The sequence below is a fragment of the Cricetulus griseus genome, chromosome 8, assembly GCF_003668045.3.
Source record: "Cricetulus griseus strain 17A/GY chromosome 8, alternate assembly CriGri-PICRH-1.0, whole genome shotgun sequence".
NCBI lineage: Eukaryota > Metazoa > Chordata > Mammalia > Rodentia > Cricetidae > Cricetulus > Cricetulus griseus.
In genome coordinates this window covers 20,835,113-20,852,612 of record NC_048601.1, presented here as the reverse complement: position 1 = coordinate 20,852,612, position 17,500 = coordinate 20,835,113, and the positions used below count along the sequence as shown (strand labels likewise).

At 50.2% G+C, this 17,500-nt stretch overlaps 1 protein-coding gene across 1 annotated transcript in view; it reads left to right on the top strand.

Moving 5' to 3' along the window:
- The window catches only part of Vwf (von Willebrand factor), a 116,156-nt gene that overhangs the window by 24,911 nt on the left and 73,745 nt on the right, over positions 1-17,500 (top strand). The window contains exons 6-11 of the mRNA XM_027428330.2: positions 1,856-1,992; positions 2,646-2,784; positions 4,071-4,171; positions 8,425-8,620; positions 9,415-9,630; positions 13,213-13,453. Of these exons, the coding sequence (XP_027284131.1) occupies positions 1,856-1,992; positions 2,646-2,784; positions 4,071-4,171; positions 8,425-8,620; positions 9,415-9,630; positions 13,213-13,453 (1,030 nt within the window). The remainder of the gene's footprint in view (positions 1-1,855; positions 1,993-2,645; positions 2,785-4,070; positions 4,172-8,424; positions 8,621-9,414; positions 9,631-13,212; positions 13,454-17,500) is intronic.

Genomic DNA, 17,500 nt, shown 5'->3' with positions numbered 1-17,500 from the left:
AAGCAATCAGCAGGGTCAGAAAGAAGCCAGATGCGGGGATTAGATGCCAGGCCCGAACGTTTTCCTTTCCAATAGCTGCAGCGCTTTCTCGTTGACCCTCTCTCCCTGGGCATTGTCAGAGAGAGTGGAAGTGTGGTTTCACACTCAGATAAGAGTGTTCCCGAGAGAATGGAGATGGCTGGGGGAAGAACCCCACCCACTTCACTGCAGCCAGGTCAGGACATTTGACATAAACGGCCACATTGCTCTGTTTGTTCAACCATGGTGACTTAAGAAAAATATTCATTAAGAAGGGCCTTCCTGTGACATCGCTGGAGTCCAGGACTTTCACAATGGGCTGGGGTGACCCTTGGCTCCATCGTGTTGCTGTTCAGCTTTCTGCCAGATTCACTCCACTCTTGCCTGTTTGCAGGACATGGGATGAGAGAAGACATGACGAGAGTGAGCTGGGCTCTCCCTATTTCTTTCATGGTCACCAGGCTGGTTTTGGTCACTGGCCATCCTACCATCCTGGAAGCAAGCAGTTGTCCTGGGGGCCAGACTTGTCCACTCAGGGTACTTGCCTTTGCCCAACCTTCAAATATTCCTAAGGCAGAGCCACACCTGAATTCAAAGTTGTACAGTTAGCCTGGTCCAGTCTGCCTGTTACTGAGAACACTGATGAGAGGGCAGACGCTGGGGTCCTCTGTTTCTTGTCCTTGTCATGTGGGCAGCAGAAATCCTGCTGCAGCCTGACAGGATGCCCAGGCTGTGTTAGGACTCAGCACCAGCCCTAGAGATGGGCCCAGGTGGAGCTGTGGGGACCTTTCGGGGGAGCTGTGTATGGAGAACCTAGCCATGGCTGTGTGGAGCCAGTGGTAGTGGGTAGCAAGAGGCCACTCTTTCATGGGACACAGTTTCTATAGAATCCTCCACAATTTCTAAGGGTGGAGATGAGAGAAGGTAGCACCAACATTAAGATAGAGATTGGCAAGAGAGCATGATGCCTGTTTTAGCCACAGGGCCCCTTTCCGGCTTTGAGGATGGAGTTTCCCCAAGCTGGGTAGAAACAATGGCAGGGCCTCTTCTGCATGGGTGTTTTCTAGGACGTGTGAGATTATGGTTGAACCCCTGGAAGACCGAGTGGCAAAACCACAGCTATGTAGGAGGGGGCTGTAGAGTCTCCATCTGCAGATGTATTAGCCTGGGCTGGGATGTGGTTTGTGAAGGTGGGTGCTTCCTGGCTATGTCATGTGCAGGTAGTCTCCTTGCCCCGGCTCGCCTACCCACCCGCCCCCCATCTGAGCTGGTTTCCCTGTTGGCTAGGCTAGGAGAAGGGATGGAATCTCTGATTGGCACTGAGCCAGACTGCCTTTTTCACACTTCTGCCTCTGGCTTTTGGGGTAAGACTGTCCCATAGGCCAGTTTAGTGAGAGCTGTGCTTCTAGGCGTTCTCTCCTGTCCTGCTGAGCAGAGCTCTTACCCAGGCTTCCAGGCTGCCACCTGCAGCTGACCTGGCCCTGAGCAGGGAAGCTTGGGGCCCTGCAGGGGACGCATCAGGAAAGAAGTGAGGGGCAGGAGCTCAGAACTGGGAGCTGCGAGTTCAGGTCCTGACTCCATTGTAGACTGAATTCAGCTTCATAGTCATCTTCCTTAGTCGCTCTGTCTGTAAAAAGGGGCATCGACCCACGCCCAGCTCTGACATCTTGCTGTTTGAGAGCAGAAACTCATTTACAGTTCTTTGCCAGCACTCAGTTTTGATTGTCACAGGGAAAGGACACCAGGGAACCTTGGGGGAGGGCCACACTGTTTTTATGTTCACCCGCCTTCCCAACTCAGAGCCTCTCCTCTCACCCCTTCTTCTGGGTCCTTCCAGGTGAGTGTCTTGTCACAGGCCAATCTCACTTCAAGAGCTTTGACAACAGGTACTTCACCTTCAGTGGGATCTGCCAGTACCTGCTGGCCCGGGACTGCCAAGACCACTCTTTCTCCATTGTCATAGAGACCGTGCAGGTGAGCTTGGCCAAGGTGCCTGTCAGGAGGCCTGCAGAGCCTCGTGTTGAGAGGGCAATGTCCCAGAGGCTGGAGCATCTGTCCTAAGCACAGAAGGGATGGATATCTTCGTTCAGTCTTCAGTCGCCTTGTGCAAGCCTAGTTTGCCTTCCTCTTCTTAGCCACTGGTAACTTAGCCTTGTTACTCAGGAGGGTCAGCCCCTCAGGTCTAATCCGCACCTCTGTAAACCTCTGCTCTTTGACACTGAAGGTAGATTGGGGTGGACAGGTGGGCAGCAGCAGGGTCCCCTCCTTTATGAGTGCCACAGTACAGGTGTGTACTCTCTAGGTAACGAAGCAAGGATGGGGACAGTTATAGGACTTCCACCCTGGGGGGAACCCCTGATTGTTTTTTGGCTTAGTAGGCCCAAGGAATAAGAAAACCTGAGGGCTAAAGTTCATTGAAAAAAAAAAAAAAACAGTGCAAGGATGGGCAAGGGTGTGAGTATGGCTTGGCCTTAGGACCTTCTTGCACAACGTTGGGCACCCCATACTTGCAGCATCCGTGAGAATGGAAGAGTGCTATTCAATGAGGCCCACACACTCTGGAGTTGAGGCTGGGGACTGGGCTGGCAGGGGCTGTGGGAAGGTCACTCTGCATTTCCACTTGTCAGTGTGCCGATGACCCGGATGCTGTCTGCACCCGCTCAGTCACCTTGCGGCTATCTGCCCTGCACAACAGCCTTGTGAAGCTGAAACATGGGGGAGGAGTCGCCATTGATGGCCAGGATGTCCAGATTCCCTTCCTGCAAGGTGAGCTCAGGTCCCCCTCCTCCATACTGTATGAGATGTTCATCTCAACATCTGTCTCTGCCCTCTGAGGGCACCTGCTTCTTTCCTGGGAACCTGATGGGGATTTAGCTGGGGAGGGGAGGTGGTGTCCTGGGTACTGTGACTATGCAAGCAAAGGCTTCCTGAAGCAGAGGTTGACCCGGTTGAAGGGTCCGGGGTGACTGACGAATGGTTAGTTTAAAGGATGCTACCTGGGGCAAGTGCCTCACGAGATAAACCTTCTCGTCCCATGTTCTCACCCGGGTCACATTACCTGACTTTGTAGATCACAGACTCCCACACTTTACCTTCTAAGTGGCTTTCAGATCTCTCTCCTCCATGACCTGTAGCCCGTAGCTCTTCTATCTTGGCGCACAGCGGCTGAACTTGGCATGAGAGCGCACTGTGTATTCATGCGCATGTCTGCTGAGTGTGACTCCCAGGGAGCTGATGTATTCCTCCAAGGCGAGGCAGCTCACATCTCCACCTTCCCACAGCAGCAGACTTTGCTGCAGTCAGCTTTGCACACAGCGAACGTCAGCCAGGAGGACTGTCAGCCTGCCTGGAAGCCAATGGGGGCCCAAGCATGCTCAAGTATTAGGTTTAGTGGTTGTCATAGACCCTTTCTGTTGCTGAGGTGAAAAATAAACAAACAACAAACTGATGGAATTCAACTTGGGAGGAAAGGGTTTATTCCATTTCACATTTCCACCTCATAGCTCCCTCATCACTGAGGGAGGCAGGAACTGGTGCGGGAACCTGGAGGCAGGACCTCGAGCAGGAGGAAGGCCGTTTACTGGCTTGCTCCCCAGGCTGGTGTTCAGTCACTTGTCTTATACCTCCCAGGGCCACCTGCCCAGGAGATAGCACTGCGGCTTCCACATCAAGCAACAATCAAGAGACTGTCACAGACATGCCTACAGGTCAATGTGATGGAAGCATTCTCTCAGTTGAGATTCTCTTCCAGGAGACTCTAGTTGACAAACATCAAGCACAGGGGATTCCCTCAGCCCCGGCTCTGGTCTGAAGTTAGAAGGCTGGAGTTTCTTCTGCCTTTTTATGTCCATAAGGGGTATGACAGGTTGTGGCAGACCAGACAAATTTATTTACCTCTATCCACTGAATCCACCATTCCTCCAAAGACCCCCCCACCCTCCTCCCCTAGTCTCATGGACGCCTCTCTGCCTTTCACCCCTTAATTGTCATTTCCATGATATCTTGAAACATCACAGACTCACAACACACCTGAACCTATTGTCCTCTTCTAGGTGGCCTCCACATCCAGCACACGGTGATGGCTTCTGTACGTCTCAGCTATGAGGAAGACCTGCAGATGGACTGGGATGGTCGTGGGAGGCTACTGGTTAAGGTAGGTCCCTGCCCAAGCTACAGCTTACCCAACCTTTACAAAGTACCCCTTGTGCTCTGGGAAACTTTGTGTGGTAGGAGAAGAATTTCTTTCTCCTCACAGTCTACACCCCCAGAGCAAGGAACAGGCCTCTCTCTGTGTGAGAAGCTGATGTCTCTTTTCTGGGTGCTCCTTGTTGGCTCTGGGGGTTCTCCCTTGTATTGTGCTGATCTCACAATGGATGTCAGTCCCCTGGAGGACTGGCATCAAGGCGGATTTGCAGGCCAGTTTCCTGGCTGCAGTGAGACCTTGGATCAAGGGGTGTTCCCTGGACGCTCACTGTGGGGAGCAAGGGAAGAACCAGATTGGAGCACTCACCTCAGACCCTGTATCCTCCCATACAGCATCTGGAGAAGGCTGCAGGGGCATCACCCACATTCCCTACTAAGCACTGAGCTGATGCATGTGTGGGCCATGTCCTCTGCATGGATTCTCTAATTAGACTGGACAGTAACACGTGAATTTCCCTGGGCTTCTAGATTTGCTGACCTTGCAAAGTCCTGGCAGGTGGATAGAGTAGGAATTGCAATCATTAGTGCTATTTCCTAAGGGCGGCAGCCAGGGGACATGGAGACGCACCAGGAGCCCACATTCAGTCATAGTACAATGAGAGCTAGTTCTCTGGCTGGAGTCCTCCCATTAGTCCGTGGTCCTCAGTGGCTGGCCTCAGGATGCTGTTAGATTCTTAAGAATGACTGAGGAGGGTCCCTGAGATCTTTAGTGAGAACATATCTGCTGACATGGGACTCATGCTTACATCAAGGCTGAGCATAGTGACACATCATAGGGCCGAGGAGGATGAGACAGGGGCTGGAGGCCATCCTGGGCTAACAGTGTATTTCAACCAACCTGAGCTCCATTGAAAGACCCCAACACAAACAGAGAAACTAAATCCTAAACAGCAGAAAAGTCAACCCAGAGATGTTAAAACATGCACTAACTCATTTACAATGTAACACTTGTTACCCAGCAGACATTTGTAAGCATTTTCTTTTGGAAAAATAAGTTAGACAGGGATCAGGAGACAACACTAGGCTGTAAGAAGAATGCCATGGCTGCACATGGCTGCAAATCTTTTTACCGATTCATTTAATAGCAGACAGCTGGATTCTCATATCTACTTCTGCAATCAATCTGCTACAATGTTTCATGTCACAGGGCCTCTGGAAAATTCCACTCTGTCCTTTGTAGGAGAAAGAGAGCAGAAAGACAAGAGCAAGATCATGTAGCTTTGAAAATGTTCTAAGACACCTGGAAAGGACCTCAAAAGACCCTCACGGGTCGCAAGACCACACTTTGAGAAAGGGCATTCTAGGGCAGACCTAGGATGCCTGGAGAGCCTGTGCTACATCCTGGGTTCCCTGCTCCCCAGGGTCCTTGCTGTAACTCAGTGGTGGGTGTTGCAAGTTCTTCCGTTCCCATGTGGCCATGTTCATTCCCCCTTTGCAGAGCCTCCAAGGGAGGCCCACATGAACTTCGTTTTTCTTTTGTAAAATAGCTGTAATCATGCAGCAGGGACCAGGAAAAGCCTCTTGTCCCCACTTCTAGTGAGAACTGGAGACCGGGCTCTACTAGGAGCACGGTGACTTGATGGGCGGGCGTGTCAGCGTCAGTTGGTTATATACCTTGGGTCTCTGGGTCTGGGTCTAACTTGTCTTCTGCTCACCAGGCTTCCAGGGAGTGCTTGCTGGGAGTCTACCTTCCCAGCATCCACTACGGTGCAGGGTGGGTGTGCCGGCTTTGTGTGGTTTCTACTTCTGTACCTCCCACCCTGGGCAGCTGCCTGTCTTTACCTCAGGTTGCTCTGTTCTTGTCTCTCTGAAGAGGAGAAAGCTAGACCTGTATCTGTAGAATGGGCTGTAGGGTCCTCTCTGGGGTGGAGTTTGATTAGTTTAGTTACAACGAAGAATGAGAAAATCTGATGATGATGGGAGTATCCTACTGTTGGTTCTGCTATGAAAAGGTAACTTTGTGAGGAGTGCGAGAGTATGGGGGGGCATTCAAATTGACCCCTGGGGCGTGGGGGAGGAGCTGAATGGAGGCAGGTAGGCCTGGAGTACTGTGGGGGCCCTCATCCTCTTTCTATGTGTGTGTGATATGCATGCCTTCACCCCAGGCAGTAGGGACATGGTCAACCTGCAAGTGACTACCTTGCAGGCCAGGGTCAGCCCCAGCAGAGTCCTGTGAGGACCTGGGACAGTTCCCACTGTCATAGAGCTGAGACCTGTTTCTCAAAATGTCCTGGGCACGCCCTCTCTTCCAATCCCTGACCATCTGTCCCCTAAGACAGGCCAAGGGGACAGAGAGAAAAAACATGCTCCGAGTGGCCGATGGTAGTGACGTAAGGCAAGTGAGTGTGGTCAAGGGGACTCTGGGGAGCCTGAGGGTACCTGGTGTGTCCAAGAAGGGAAGGGGAGAAAGATACTGAGAAGTGGGGGAGTCACTTGCTGCCACTTTGTTCAGGTAGGCTTGACAGCCTTCACTGTTTTATCTGGCATCAGGAAGAAGCCTATTTTTGTGGTAATTCTTAGTTTTTCATTCATCCCACCTATTATTCGATTCGGAAAAATATTAGGGTGTCCCAGTAAACTTCCTGTGTTGTGATCTTCACTCCTTCACTCTCACTCAAGGTGTTAGGAGGTAGGCCTTGGGGCAGGGATGAATTCACTAAGGGCCAGCCCTTAAGAATGTGATTAATGCCTTTATAATGAGCCAGCCAGCACCTTCTGCCATGAGCTATGTAGCAAGAAGCCAGCATTTATGAACAGAGCCCCTGCTGTGTGGATGCTGCATCTGCTGCAGTTTGACCTTAGTTCCTAGCCTTCAGATGATATGGTTTCTGTTGTTTATAAGCCTCCCAGTCTAGGGCATTTTGTTAGAGCAACCTGAACAGAAGATAGACACCGCTGTATTAGAGATGATGAAGGTATAACAGTGAAACGGCAGACAAAATGCTTGCCTCGTTTAGTTGAATTCTAATGAGGAAGACAGATAATAAACAAAACAAAAAGTCTGTTATATTATCTATTAGAATAAAGCCTGGGGAGAGAAGTGAGGCAGGGAAGAGGCGGGAAGGGCCAGGGTGGTTTAGTTTTAGGTAGGGAACTCAGGGAAGGTCTCAGAACCTAGAGTATGTGACACTTGGCCTTTGTTAAAACAAACAAGGAAGCACCACTCTGTCTACCTGTCTTACTTGCATACATGTTTGTGGGTCTGGAATCTTCTGTATGTACTTTGTTAAGTCATAGCTGGAAGCTAGAAGGGGCTCCCAGAGGTGACTACAGGAGTCCGGGCCTAACTCATGAGGCTTTGGGACATTAGAATTGTCACCTGGTTTTACTGATTACCCATAGAGTGGACTTTTGGGTCTGGTCCCTACTACCGCTTCCAATCTAAACCATAGAAACCTGCAGTGCCTCAGCTGCCCGGGAAAAGGCTGCTCCCACCCCACTACTTGGTCCTGAATGTGCACTTTGGACTCAAACCTCTGGCTCACCCCTGAAGTCTGATCAGAGAATGAGTGATAGGGATGGAATCTGAGCTGGCTTCCTCCCCAGGGTCCTCAGCAGGAGATTATAAGGAAGGTCTTGTTTCCTGACACCAGGCTTGAGTTGGGGGGGGGGGCGGCTTGGATCTCACTCCGCTCAGTCTGCCTTGCCCACTTGTGACCAATACCTGTGCGGTGGACAGTTTCCACTTCCTCTCATTGCTGCTTAGCTTATGTCCACTGATAGACATGGGTAGAGAAAGCACACGAATCTGAGAGATTGAACCTTACTCTTCCCAGCTCTGCCACTCTCTCTGGGATCTTAGGCAAGTCCTTTTTCTCTCTGGGCCTCCACTGTGCCTTCCAAAGTGACTATATTATATATACGGAACTCTTAAAGGTGATCATTAATACATTTTAATATAATAATTAACAATACAGTAGGTAATATTTATAAATATATTTAATATATTATAGATAATTAATTAATATAGTTCTTGGAGTGATCTAGCTGACTCTGGCTGACTGTTCTCTGCCCCGTGACTGAAGGGCAAGCCCAGGCTTGGTACCATGCCCTATATACCTTGCAGCGCAGAGCTTAGTTGTCGTAAATATTTATTTTTCACCTGGGGGAATTTTTGATTGAAACAATCTCATTAGCCGAGTGGTGCCACCACTGGGTTTGGGGACAGTTGCTCTAGGGATGTCTGTCTTCTGTCTTCTGCAGCTGTCCCCTGTCTACTCTGGGAAGACCTGTGGCTTGTGTGGGAATTACAACGGCAACAAGGGCGACGACTTCCTCACGCCTGCGGGCCTAGTGGAGCCCCTGGTGGTGGACTTCGGAAACGCCTGGAAGCTTCAAGGGGACTGTCCGGACCTGCATATGCAGCACAGCGACCCCTGCAGCCTGAACCCGCGCCTGAGTATGAGAGCCCAAGAGCCCTGGGGTCTCCCATGGTCCAGGCATTCCATGGGACAGTATACTCTGGGGGAGGCAGAGACACAATTGACCCAGCTTGTCTTTTGACCATTGGCACTTTGTTTTTGTTTTTTTTTTTTTGAGACAGGGTTTCTCTGTGTAGCTTTGGAGCTTGTCCTGGAACTCGCTCTGTAGACCAGGCTGGCCTGGAACTCACAGAGATCAGCCTGCCTCTGCCTTCCAAGTTCTGGGATTAAAGGCGAGCCCTGCCTGGCCATTGGTGTTCTGACCATATCTACATTTGGCTCATTTCCTTTCAAAGTCTGTTTATTGAACACTCTCCATGGATGAAATCCTGAGAAAGAAGAGAATATTGTGTTGTTTCTGGCCCTGGGAGGTCTCAGTCTAGAGCAGCAACGGGCATGGGAGCTCAGACTTGAATTATTGTGCAATGTGCATTGCAGTGGCCCCATGCAGACACAGAGCTGTGGGGTCTCTGCTCTCATTAGCTTCTGCGCTCTGACCACTGTCTCCAATCAGTGGGTGTTTGGGAAATGCATTTTTACCTGTAACTGTGTCAAACACAGGGCACTAAATTGGCACCAGAAGCCAGAGCCAGAGAGACTTGCTTTTACAGTGACTGTCAACAGAAAAGGGAGTTGGGTTCTATTCCTGGGTAGGAGTGGAGTAGGGGTAGGGGTAGGGGTGGGATATGGTTGTGAGAGTCCCTTGTGGTTGGCCCCAGGGGCTTTGGCAGGGCCTTGTCTTATCCGGTGCTGGCACTTCTCTCCACGACAGCCAGGTTTGCAGAGGAGGCTTGCGCTCTCCTGACGTCCTCCAAGTTCGAGGCCTGCCACCATGCCATCAGCCCTCTGCCCTACCTGCAGAACTGCCGCTATGATGTTTGCTCCTGCTCTGATGGCCGGGATTGCCTGTGTAGTGCGGTGGCCAACTATGCTGCTGCATGTGCCCGAAAAGGCGTGCACATCGGGTGGCGGGAACCAGACTTCTGTGGTGAGTGCCCCATAAACGCTTAACCTCCTTTAGGCAACCCACCCAAACTCTTCTGGCACCTCCTGGGTCTGAGTTCAAAGGCGCTTTCTTTAAATTATTTCATTTGGAAACAGGTCCCAGTGACAGACTTGTGCCTGCAGTTCATTTGTAGCCATTCCCCCTGCCTTCTGCTCCTGGCTGCTGGTGGGGTGGGTTCCAGTGTAAAAGCAAGTGGAACCCCTTTTTAGAAGCCAAGGGACCTTGGAGTGAGCCCGGGCCTAGCTCAGATTGCCTGTAACTGCTACCACCTAGTGTTCGTTCCTTGTATGGTCAGGCTGTGTAGTGAGTTTGGAATGCAGGAATCCTTTGCTTTTAATTTCAGTGAGTCCTGGCCCACGTCTTTGGCATTGTATAAAGTTATGTAGCGTTGAATAATGCCATTGTTCTAGTTGAATTTGCATCTGTCCTCTGCTGTGGTAGATTCCTGCCATCAGAGCTGGCCTTTTCCCCTGCACTGTGGGCCCCTGGGCAATTAGACTTTGCTTACTGCTTTGTTGTTTCTCTGGCGACATTTGGCCAGTGTCCAGTCTCAGACAACTGGGAGATGGAATCTCGAGGCTTCCTTTTTGAGGCCTCCCTCGGAGAAGCCCATCAGTCACACAGAGTGAAGGGATGAAGGGCAGGGGTAGCCGAGGGGCACCCTCTGGGGAGGGTGTTCTTGACCACAGTTTTACAAAGGTGCATTTGTGGTGGAGAAAAGTTAGCAGAGCAAGGGTGTGAGGCAGACAGTCTGGAAGAGTAACCTAGGCAGAATTCTGACTTTTAGGGTGAGGCAGCTGTGTTTGGAGACTGCAATGGCTGTCCTGATGGAAGCAAGGAACAGTGGAGCCATGGTGAAAAAAAAACCTGGCATTATGCATTTGAAAAGCGGTGCATGTGTCAGTAATGGTGTCTCCTGAGCTTGTGCTGGTCTGAGCAGTCTCTACAGAGAGGAACGGATGGTGAAAGCTGGGATGAAGGGGACACGCTGTCCCCTCCTCTAGCCCCGGGATGGAGCGAATGCTGGGAGCCCAGGCTTGCTTTTCTGGAAGTTCACCTGTGGGCTAGCAGCCCTGTGACCCTGAGCCCTTCACTCGAGGGCTCAAAACTTCTTCGTGTCTGCCGTCCAGCAACTGGGAAGCCAGTCAGTGGTGTGATGTTTGTGAATGTGTTTCTGTTGCTCACCGGTGTTAGGAATTCGGAACTAGCTGTGAGCAATGTGATGGCATCAGAAGGCCATGTTAATGGAGGACATTCTCCCTGAAGGCCAAGAGCCTTCTGGAACATTCTTTCATCTCCCAGGGACAGTTGTTTGCCACCTCCTCAGAAGAGAACGTGGGCAATGAGCTAGCTGGTGTTGCAGCAATTGGAGTGACTCATTTAAGAATAGGAGCGACTTGCTGGGTGGTGGTGGCTTTCGTCTTTAATCCCAGCATTTGGGAGGCAGGGAGGCAGAGTCCGGTGGATCTCTGAGTTTAAGTCCAGCCTGGTCTACAGAGCGAGTTCCAGGACAGCCAGGACTGTTACTTAGAGAAACCCTGTCTTGGGAAAAAAATAGGAGTGACTCAGTTAAGTGACTTCAGAGCCTTTCTGAGACAGCAGTGGGTGCAGGAAGGAGATGTTTAAGGACAAGAGGGACCTGTCCCTGGGAGTTTATGTGGCTGATGGCCTTGGCTTGCTTCTTTGAGTCCAAGGAGAATGGGCCAGTCCCTTGGCTTCTGGCCTCTGACTTTCCTTACTTAGAGGAGCCTAGGTTTACTGTCTCTTGGTCTTTGACCTTTTTCTTCCTTCTTGAGAAATGGACAGAGCTCCCAAACCACTGCCTCCATTCAGAAAAATGTCACTGGGGACAATCAAGGGACAAGGACATGCCATGTGGCTGCTTTTGTGTAATGCCCCAAAGAGAGTCAGGGGCAGCACACACCTTCCTGTCCTTGTAAAGTGGCTGTTTCCTTTGGGAAGGCAAGACCATGGGCTCCCTGAAGGCAGAGACCAAGTCCGTTCATTGGTGTCCCTGAGCCTTGCACAGCCCTGGCTTTGCACATCTCGGCTAAACTGAGGTGTGAATGGTTCCCAGAAGAAAGGAAGCTCAAGGAGAACCTGGATGAACCTGGATGCTCCCTCTGGAGAGGCCCCGCTGGTGGGGAGGGCCCTCCACCCCAGCTGTTCTTCACTGCATGAGAAGTGCCCTGGCTATTGGACATGAGGTGGATTGTGGGTTGAAGGGAGCGGCTGCCTTTGTGGGCTCGTATGCCCCAACGTCACCCTACCTTTGCTATATAACATTCATTCAGGGTCCCAGCCTCTCCACTCCTCCAGAAGAAAGCAAGCCAGTGACTCACGTGACTAGGGATTTGCTGCTTTCCCAGCTAACTTAAGATACAACGCTGAGGCACTAGTAGGAGACAGAGGCTCAGGGTCTCTTCAGAGATTCATGGCCGGGGATGACTCTCTCAGCTTCTCTGGAATGTTCTGTCTGTGGGTATCTGCTGGAGAAAGGGGCTGTCACAGAGAAGGAAGGTTCTATTGTTCTTGGGCAGGCTGTGCCCAGCTCTCATTTCTTGTACAGCAACCCACAGGCAAGGGTAAAGGGCTCGTCTTACCTTCCCACTTTTATCATTGGTGTGTTCATTAGACCACAGGTCTAATGGGCACAGTGCAGGAAGGAAGGGTCAGGTCTTCTGAGGTTGAGATCTCTCTGAATATGTCTACCATCTTGAGCCTGCTGAGCTGGGTTGGGACTCCCTTCCAAGGTCACAATGACAATAACAGTCAACATCTGTGACAGGTAGGCTCATCTAACCTCCACAAAGATCCAGTGGATATCATTGTGGACGGTGCTCCAGAGTTCCAGGCTAACTAGTGGTGAAGCTGCGATTCGAACCTGGGGACATGGGGTACAGAGCCCGTTCTCTAGCTGCCTCAGCATTTTGTTCTACATAACCATACAGTATTTCTCATTTCTGTGTGGAAGCCCAGCATCAGGGGAGGAGGTGAGGGCTGTGAGCAGACAGAGGCTACCCACCTTGTTGGGAGTAGGCATAAGTGTCCCTGCTTGTGACTTGTATGTCCTCAGGGAGACTGTTCCCTTCTTGAAGTGTGATGGGAAGGACATGAGCTTTAGGGACGCAGAATGTTGGGGTCACTTCTGCTCCCCGAGAGGCCAGATCCTTAAGCCTCTTAGCTCAAGTATTGGCATCTACGGAGAAGAGAGCAGGAAGGGGAGTGATGGGAGCTAAGTCAGTGAGGAGCAGAGGGCACAGTAGGCACTCAGAGACTGCAGCCGTTATGGTCCTCACCGTGGACATGCTCCTGACCATCACGCCCATTTCTCCAGGACTGTAGTGTTCTAGACTTGGAGAATTCCCAGGCAAGGAAAGCCTGCTCTCTCTGGGTAAAGAGAGAAAATGTGTGTACCCACAATTTCCATGCACACCTTTGCACCTGAAGATAAACCTTTGCTCAGAGTGGGAAGGGATGGTTATGACCATACGATTACAGCAGTGGCCACAGCTGTAAGGTACAATATCATATCTGATGCCTTCCTCCGTCTCCTGTCTCCAGCGCTGGGCTGCCCACAGGGCCAGGTGTACCTGCAGTGTGGGAATTCCTGCAACCTGACCTGCCGCTCCCTCTCCTACCCGGATGAGGAATGCAATGAAGTCTGTCTTGAAGGCTGCTTCTGCCCGCCAGGGCTCTACCAGGATGAAAGAGGGAACTGTGTGCCCAAGGCCCAGTGTCCCTGTTACTATGATGGTGAACTCTTCCAGCCTGCAGACATCTTCTCAGACCATCATACCATGTGGTAAGTGTAGGCAGCCAGCCAGGCTATGAGCCTGAATGCCTGGGAAGGACAGTGGTGACTTCCTTGATAGCAGAACTGGACAGGAAAATGGTTCTTCAAATCCTTTTTCCCATGGATGGGTAAACTGAGTCCTCAAAGCGAAGTGGCTTGTCCAGACTTGCGTACCAAGGTGGAAGCAGAGAGTCCTCCAGGTCTTCGGTGTCCATATGTAAACGGTGACATCTCCATGCCAACTCGGGGGACTCTCGAGCTTTACCGTCCACTCTCATATCTCAGCCTCACTTTCCCTTTCTAGAATGGAAGATGGGGGTGTCCCCTGTCCCCTCCTCAGAGTTTCCTTCTAGTGCACACAGATGATCGAATGAGAAAGTTATGGCATAGCAGCTTCATGTCTGTGGTGCCTTGCTGTCAGTGTGTTTTGAGTCGGTTTAACTGAATACTAGAGATTGGATCTTTTGTAGAACAAGAAGTTTCTTGTGGATTCTGGTTCTGGAGTCTGAAGGAAATGTCCAGGCTTGAGTGTCTGCATCTGGAGAGGGTCTCACGGCATGTGGGAGACATGTGCAGTACATGGAGCGACTTCACTTTTTAGTCACCTTTCTCCCTATAACTCGCCCAGTCCTGTGAGGTTAACCCGCTCTCCAGGAGCTGGGCATTAATCCCATCCACAGATGATGCTTGTTAGGTGCCCCCACCTCTCCTGGAGTCAGGGTGGGTTCAGGGACAGGGACTGTTAAACTACACGGGAGGACCGATTCTTACGCAGCAGGCTTGGGGCCCTTGGAAGGGCTACAAACAGAGAACAAAGGAAAAGTGTAGCTTCAGGGAGTGGGTTCTGGAGAATGTGGGGAAATGCTGACAGTGCTGACATGAAGACTGTTAGGCTCTGGAGCAAGCAGTCGTAGGGGATGGAGAGCAGGGCCCCGAGTTAGAGCCTCTGGAGGTATGCCTGGACCAGCAGCAGGTGCTGGAGGGCAGGAGATGGCCCTGCAGGTGATCAGGACTCGAACCTGAGGATGGTGACAGTTGGTGGCAAGAGTGTTCCCTGGAACTGCAGTGGAGATGCTGGCCTTGCTGACTGAGTTTCGGAGAGGACATCTGGATGGGTGGATGGACCCCATAGCTTAACTTAGGCGGATGGAATTTGAGAACCCCTGTAGCTCAGGGAGTCACTAGGAGGCATGGACCAGAGAGCAGGAGAGGACCAAATCCAGAGTATGGAGGCTGGTCAGAAGCAGGGAAGAGAAAAAGGATTCTAGGAGACAGGGCAGGGATGGAAGGCGAGCAGAAAGGGCAGAACCAGGAAATGCACTGTCAAAGAAACGGGAGGAAAAACAGTTGTCCCTTCGTGGTCATAGGCCATTGGCTTAGATCCCCTTAGGCACCAAAATCCATAGATGCTAGACGCCTTCACCTGAAGTAGCATAGCACTTGCATATGGCCCTTGGATGTCCTTCCGTGTGCTCAAGTCATCTCTAGGTGGCGCTCAGCACCTACGACAAGTGCTGTGACTACTTGTCCCTCTGCTCTGCTTAGGAAGGACAGGGAACAAGGCCTCTCTGACATAATTCATTTTCCCCTGAATATTTTCCATCCATGACTGCTTGACTTTGTGGTTGTGCACCCCCGGGACACAGATGGCCACAACACCCGCTGTTGGCTGGATCTTTTGGCCTCAGCCCCGTCAAAGGATTGCCTGGCAATACTTTTCAACGGTTTCCCTCTGGGACCTTAAAACAACACTAGTGGGCAAGTAGGGCTTGCTTCTCCCCTCAGCAGACTGCTCTTTTATTATTATTACTATTACTATTATTATTATTATTATTATTATGCTAATAAAGATGTAAAATGATGGGTTGGGAAGATGGCTCAGCAATTGAAGTGCCTGCTGTGCAAGTCTAAGGACTGGGGTTGGGATTCCCAGAGCCCATGAAAATGCTGAGTAGGAATGACCTGGAAGTATAGCTCAGAAGTCAGAGATGGGGGTTCTCCAGATCAAATTAGCTAGAAACATCAGCCGTGTTGAAGAGTGCTCGACTGAGCAATGCTGCCTCAGTGGATAAACAAGCAAGGATGGTTCCCGACACCAACCTCGGGCACACATGCACACACATATGTGCATGCGCCCACATAAACGTGTCTACATCCACGCAGAACATGCATACACATACAGACTCATGAAAATGGTAAAATTTTAAAAAGACATGAAATTTGCCATTTGATCCTCTTAGGTGTACCAGTGGCATTAACTACATTCACACATAGGGCAACCAACGCCTCCCCACCTATCTCTAGAACTTTTATGTTCCTGAAAGAAACCGTGTCTATTAAATAGTAGTAACTTTTCATTGCTTCCCCGCCTAGTAATAGCCACTTGACATTTTCCATTATGAATGTGGTTACTTTCGAGATCTTATGAGTGGAGGCATCCAACACTCGTCCTTTTCTTTGTGTCTGGCTTATTTCACTTACATTCATGCTTTCAAGGTTCACTCTTGTTGCTGCATATATGCAAACCCTGATTCCTTACTGGCTGAGTGGTATCCCACTGTGTATACATGCTACCTGTGCTTATCCATCATCTGTTGGCAGACACTTGGCTACTGTGCCTCTTGGCTGTTGTGAGTTGTGCTGCCATGAACGTTGGTGTTTAAGTATCTGAGTGTGTGCTTTCAGATTTGGTGGTGGGGGGGTGTGGTGTGGTATGTATCCATGACTGCAGTTACTGGACCATATAGTAATTCTGTTTACCTTTTCAAAGAACTACCAAACTATTGTTCCACCAAGTCCGCAGCATTGAAATTCCCACCAGCAGTGGACCAGGGTAATCATTTCTCTACAAACTCCCTGGGACCTCTTATTTTCCTTCTTTCCTCCTCTTCTTTCTTTTCACCGTCTCCCTCCTCTCCCCTCCCCTTCCTTTTCTTCCCCCCTCCTTCTCCTCCTCTTCTTCAATCTCTCTCTCTCTCTCTCTCTCTCTCTCTCTCTCTCTCTCTCTCTCCCTCTCCCTCCCCCCCCCTCTCTCTCTCTCTGTGTGTGTGTGTGTGTGTGTGTGTGTGGTGTGAGAGTACAGGTTCATCTGTGTTACAGCACATTTGTGAAGGTCAGAGGACAGTCTCATGAGTCAGTCCTCAGTCTCCTGTGGTTTACTACTTTGCATACGTCAAACTAGCTGGACAGTGAGCTTCTGAGGATTCTTCTGCCTTCTCCCCCAGCCTCTCATGGCTGCATTGGGATTACAGGTTGCTACTGTGTCTGCCTTTACATGGGTCCTGGGGCTTCAGATGTAGGCCCTTAGGCTTATATAGCAGGGTTCTCTACCCACAGAGGCACCCCAAGCTCCCCCCTTTCTAACAGTTATCTTACTAGGTATGATGTGATATCTCATTGAGGTTTTGGTTTGTATTTCTTTAATGATTAATAATCTTGAATATCCTTTCATGTGGCTCACTGGCTATTTGTAGATTTTTTTTAAATGAATCTACTTGAGTCTTTCAGCCGGTTTTGAATTGGGCAGTTTGTTTATTTTGTTATTGAGTATTGAAGATCTTTGTATATTCTGGATATATGACTTGCAAATGTTTCCTCCCATTCTGTGACTCCCCCCACCCCCATCCTATTGTTAGTGCTCTTTTGGGCAGAAAATATTTTAATTTTGACATAATCAATTTATCTATTCTTTTAATTTATTCCTTATGGTTTTGTATTATAGCCAGGAAATTAGTGCCAAATCTCAAGTCATGAATATTTACTCTGATGGTCCCTTCTAAGACCTCACTGATGCTTAGACCTTTGATTCATTTGGCACTCACATTTTGTATATGGTGTAAGGTTAGAGTCCAGCTTCATTCTTTCCCAGAAGGAACTCCATTTTCCCGGCACCGCATATATTCCTTTCTATGTCTTGGCACTGGTGTAGAAATTCAATTGACCGTCTAGGCGACGGCTGCCTTCTGAGCTGTTTGTTTAGCTGGTCTGTATACCTGTCCATCTGCCAGCCCACATTGTTGTAATTACTGTAGCTTTGCAATAGGTTTGGAACCAGAA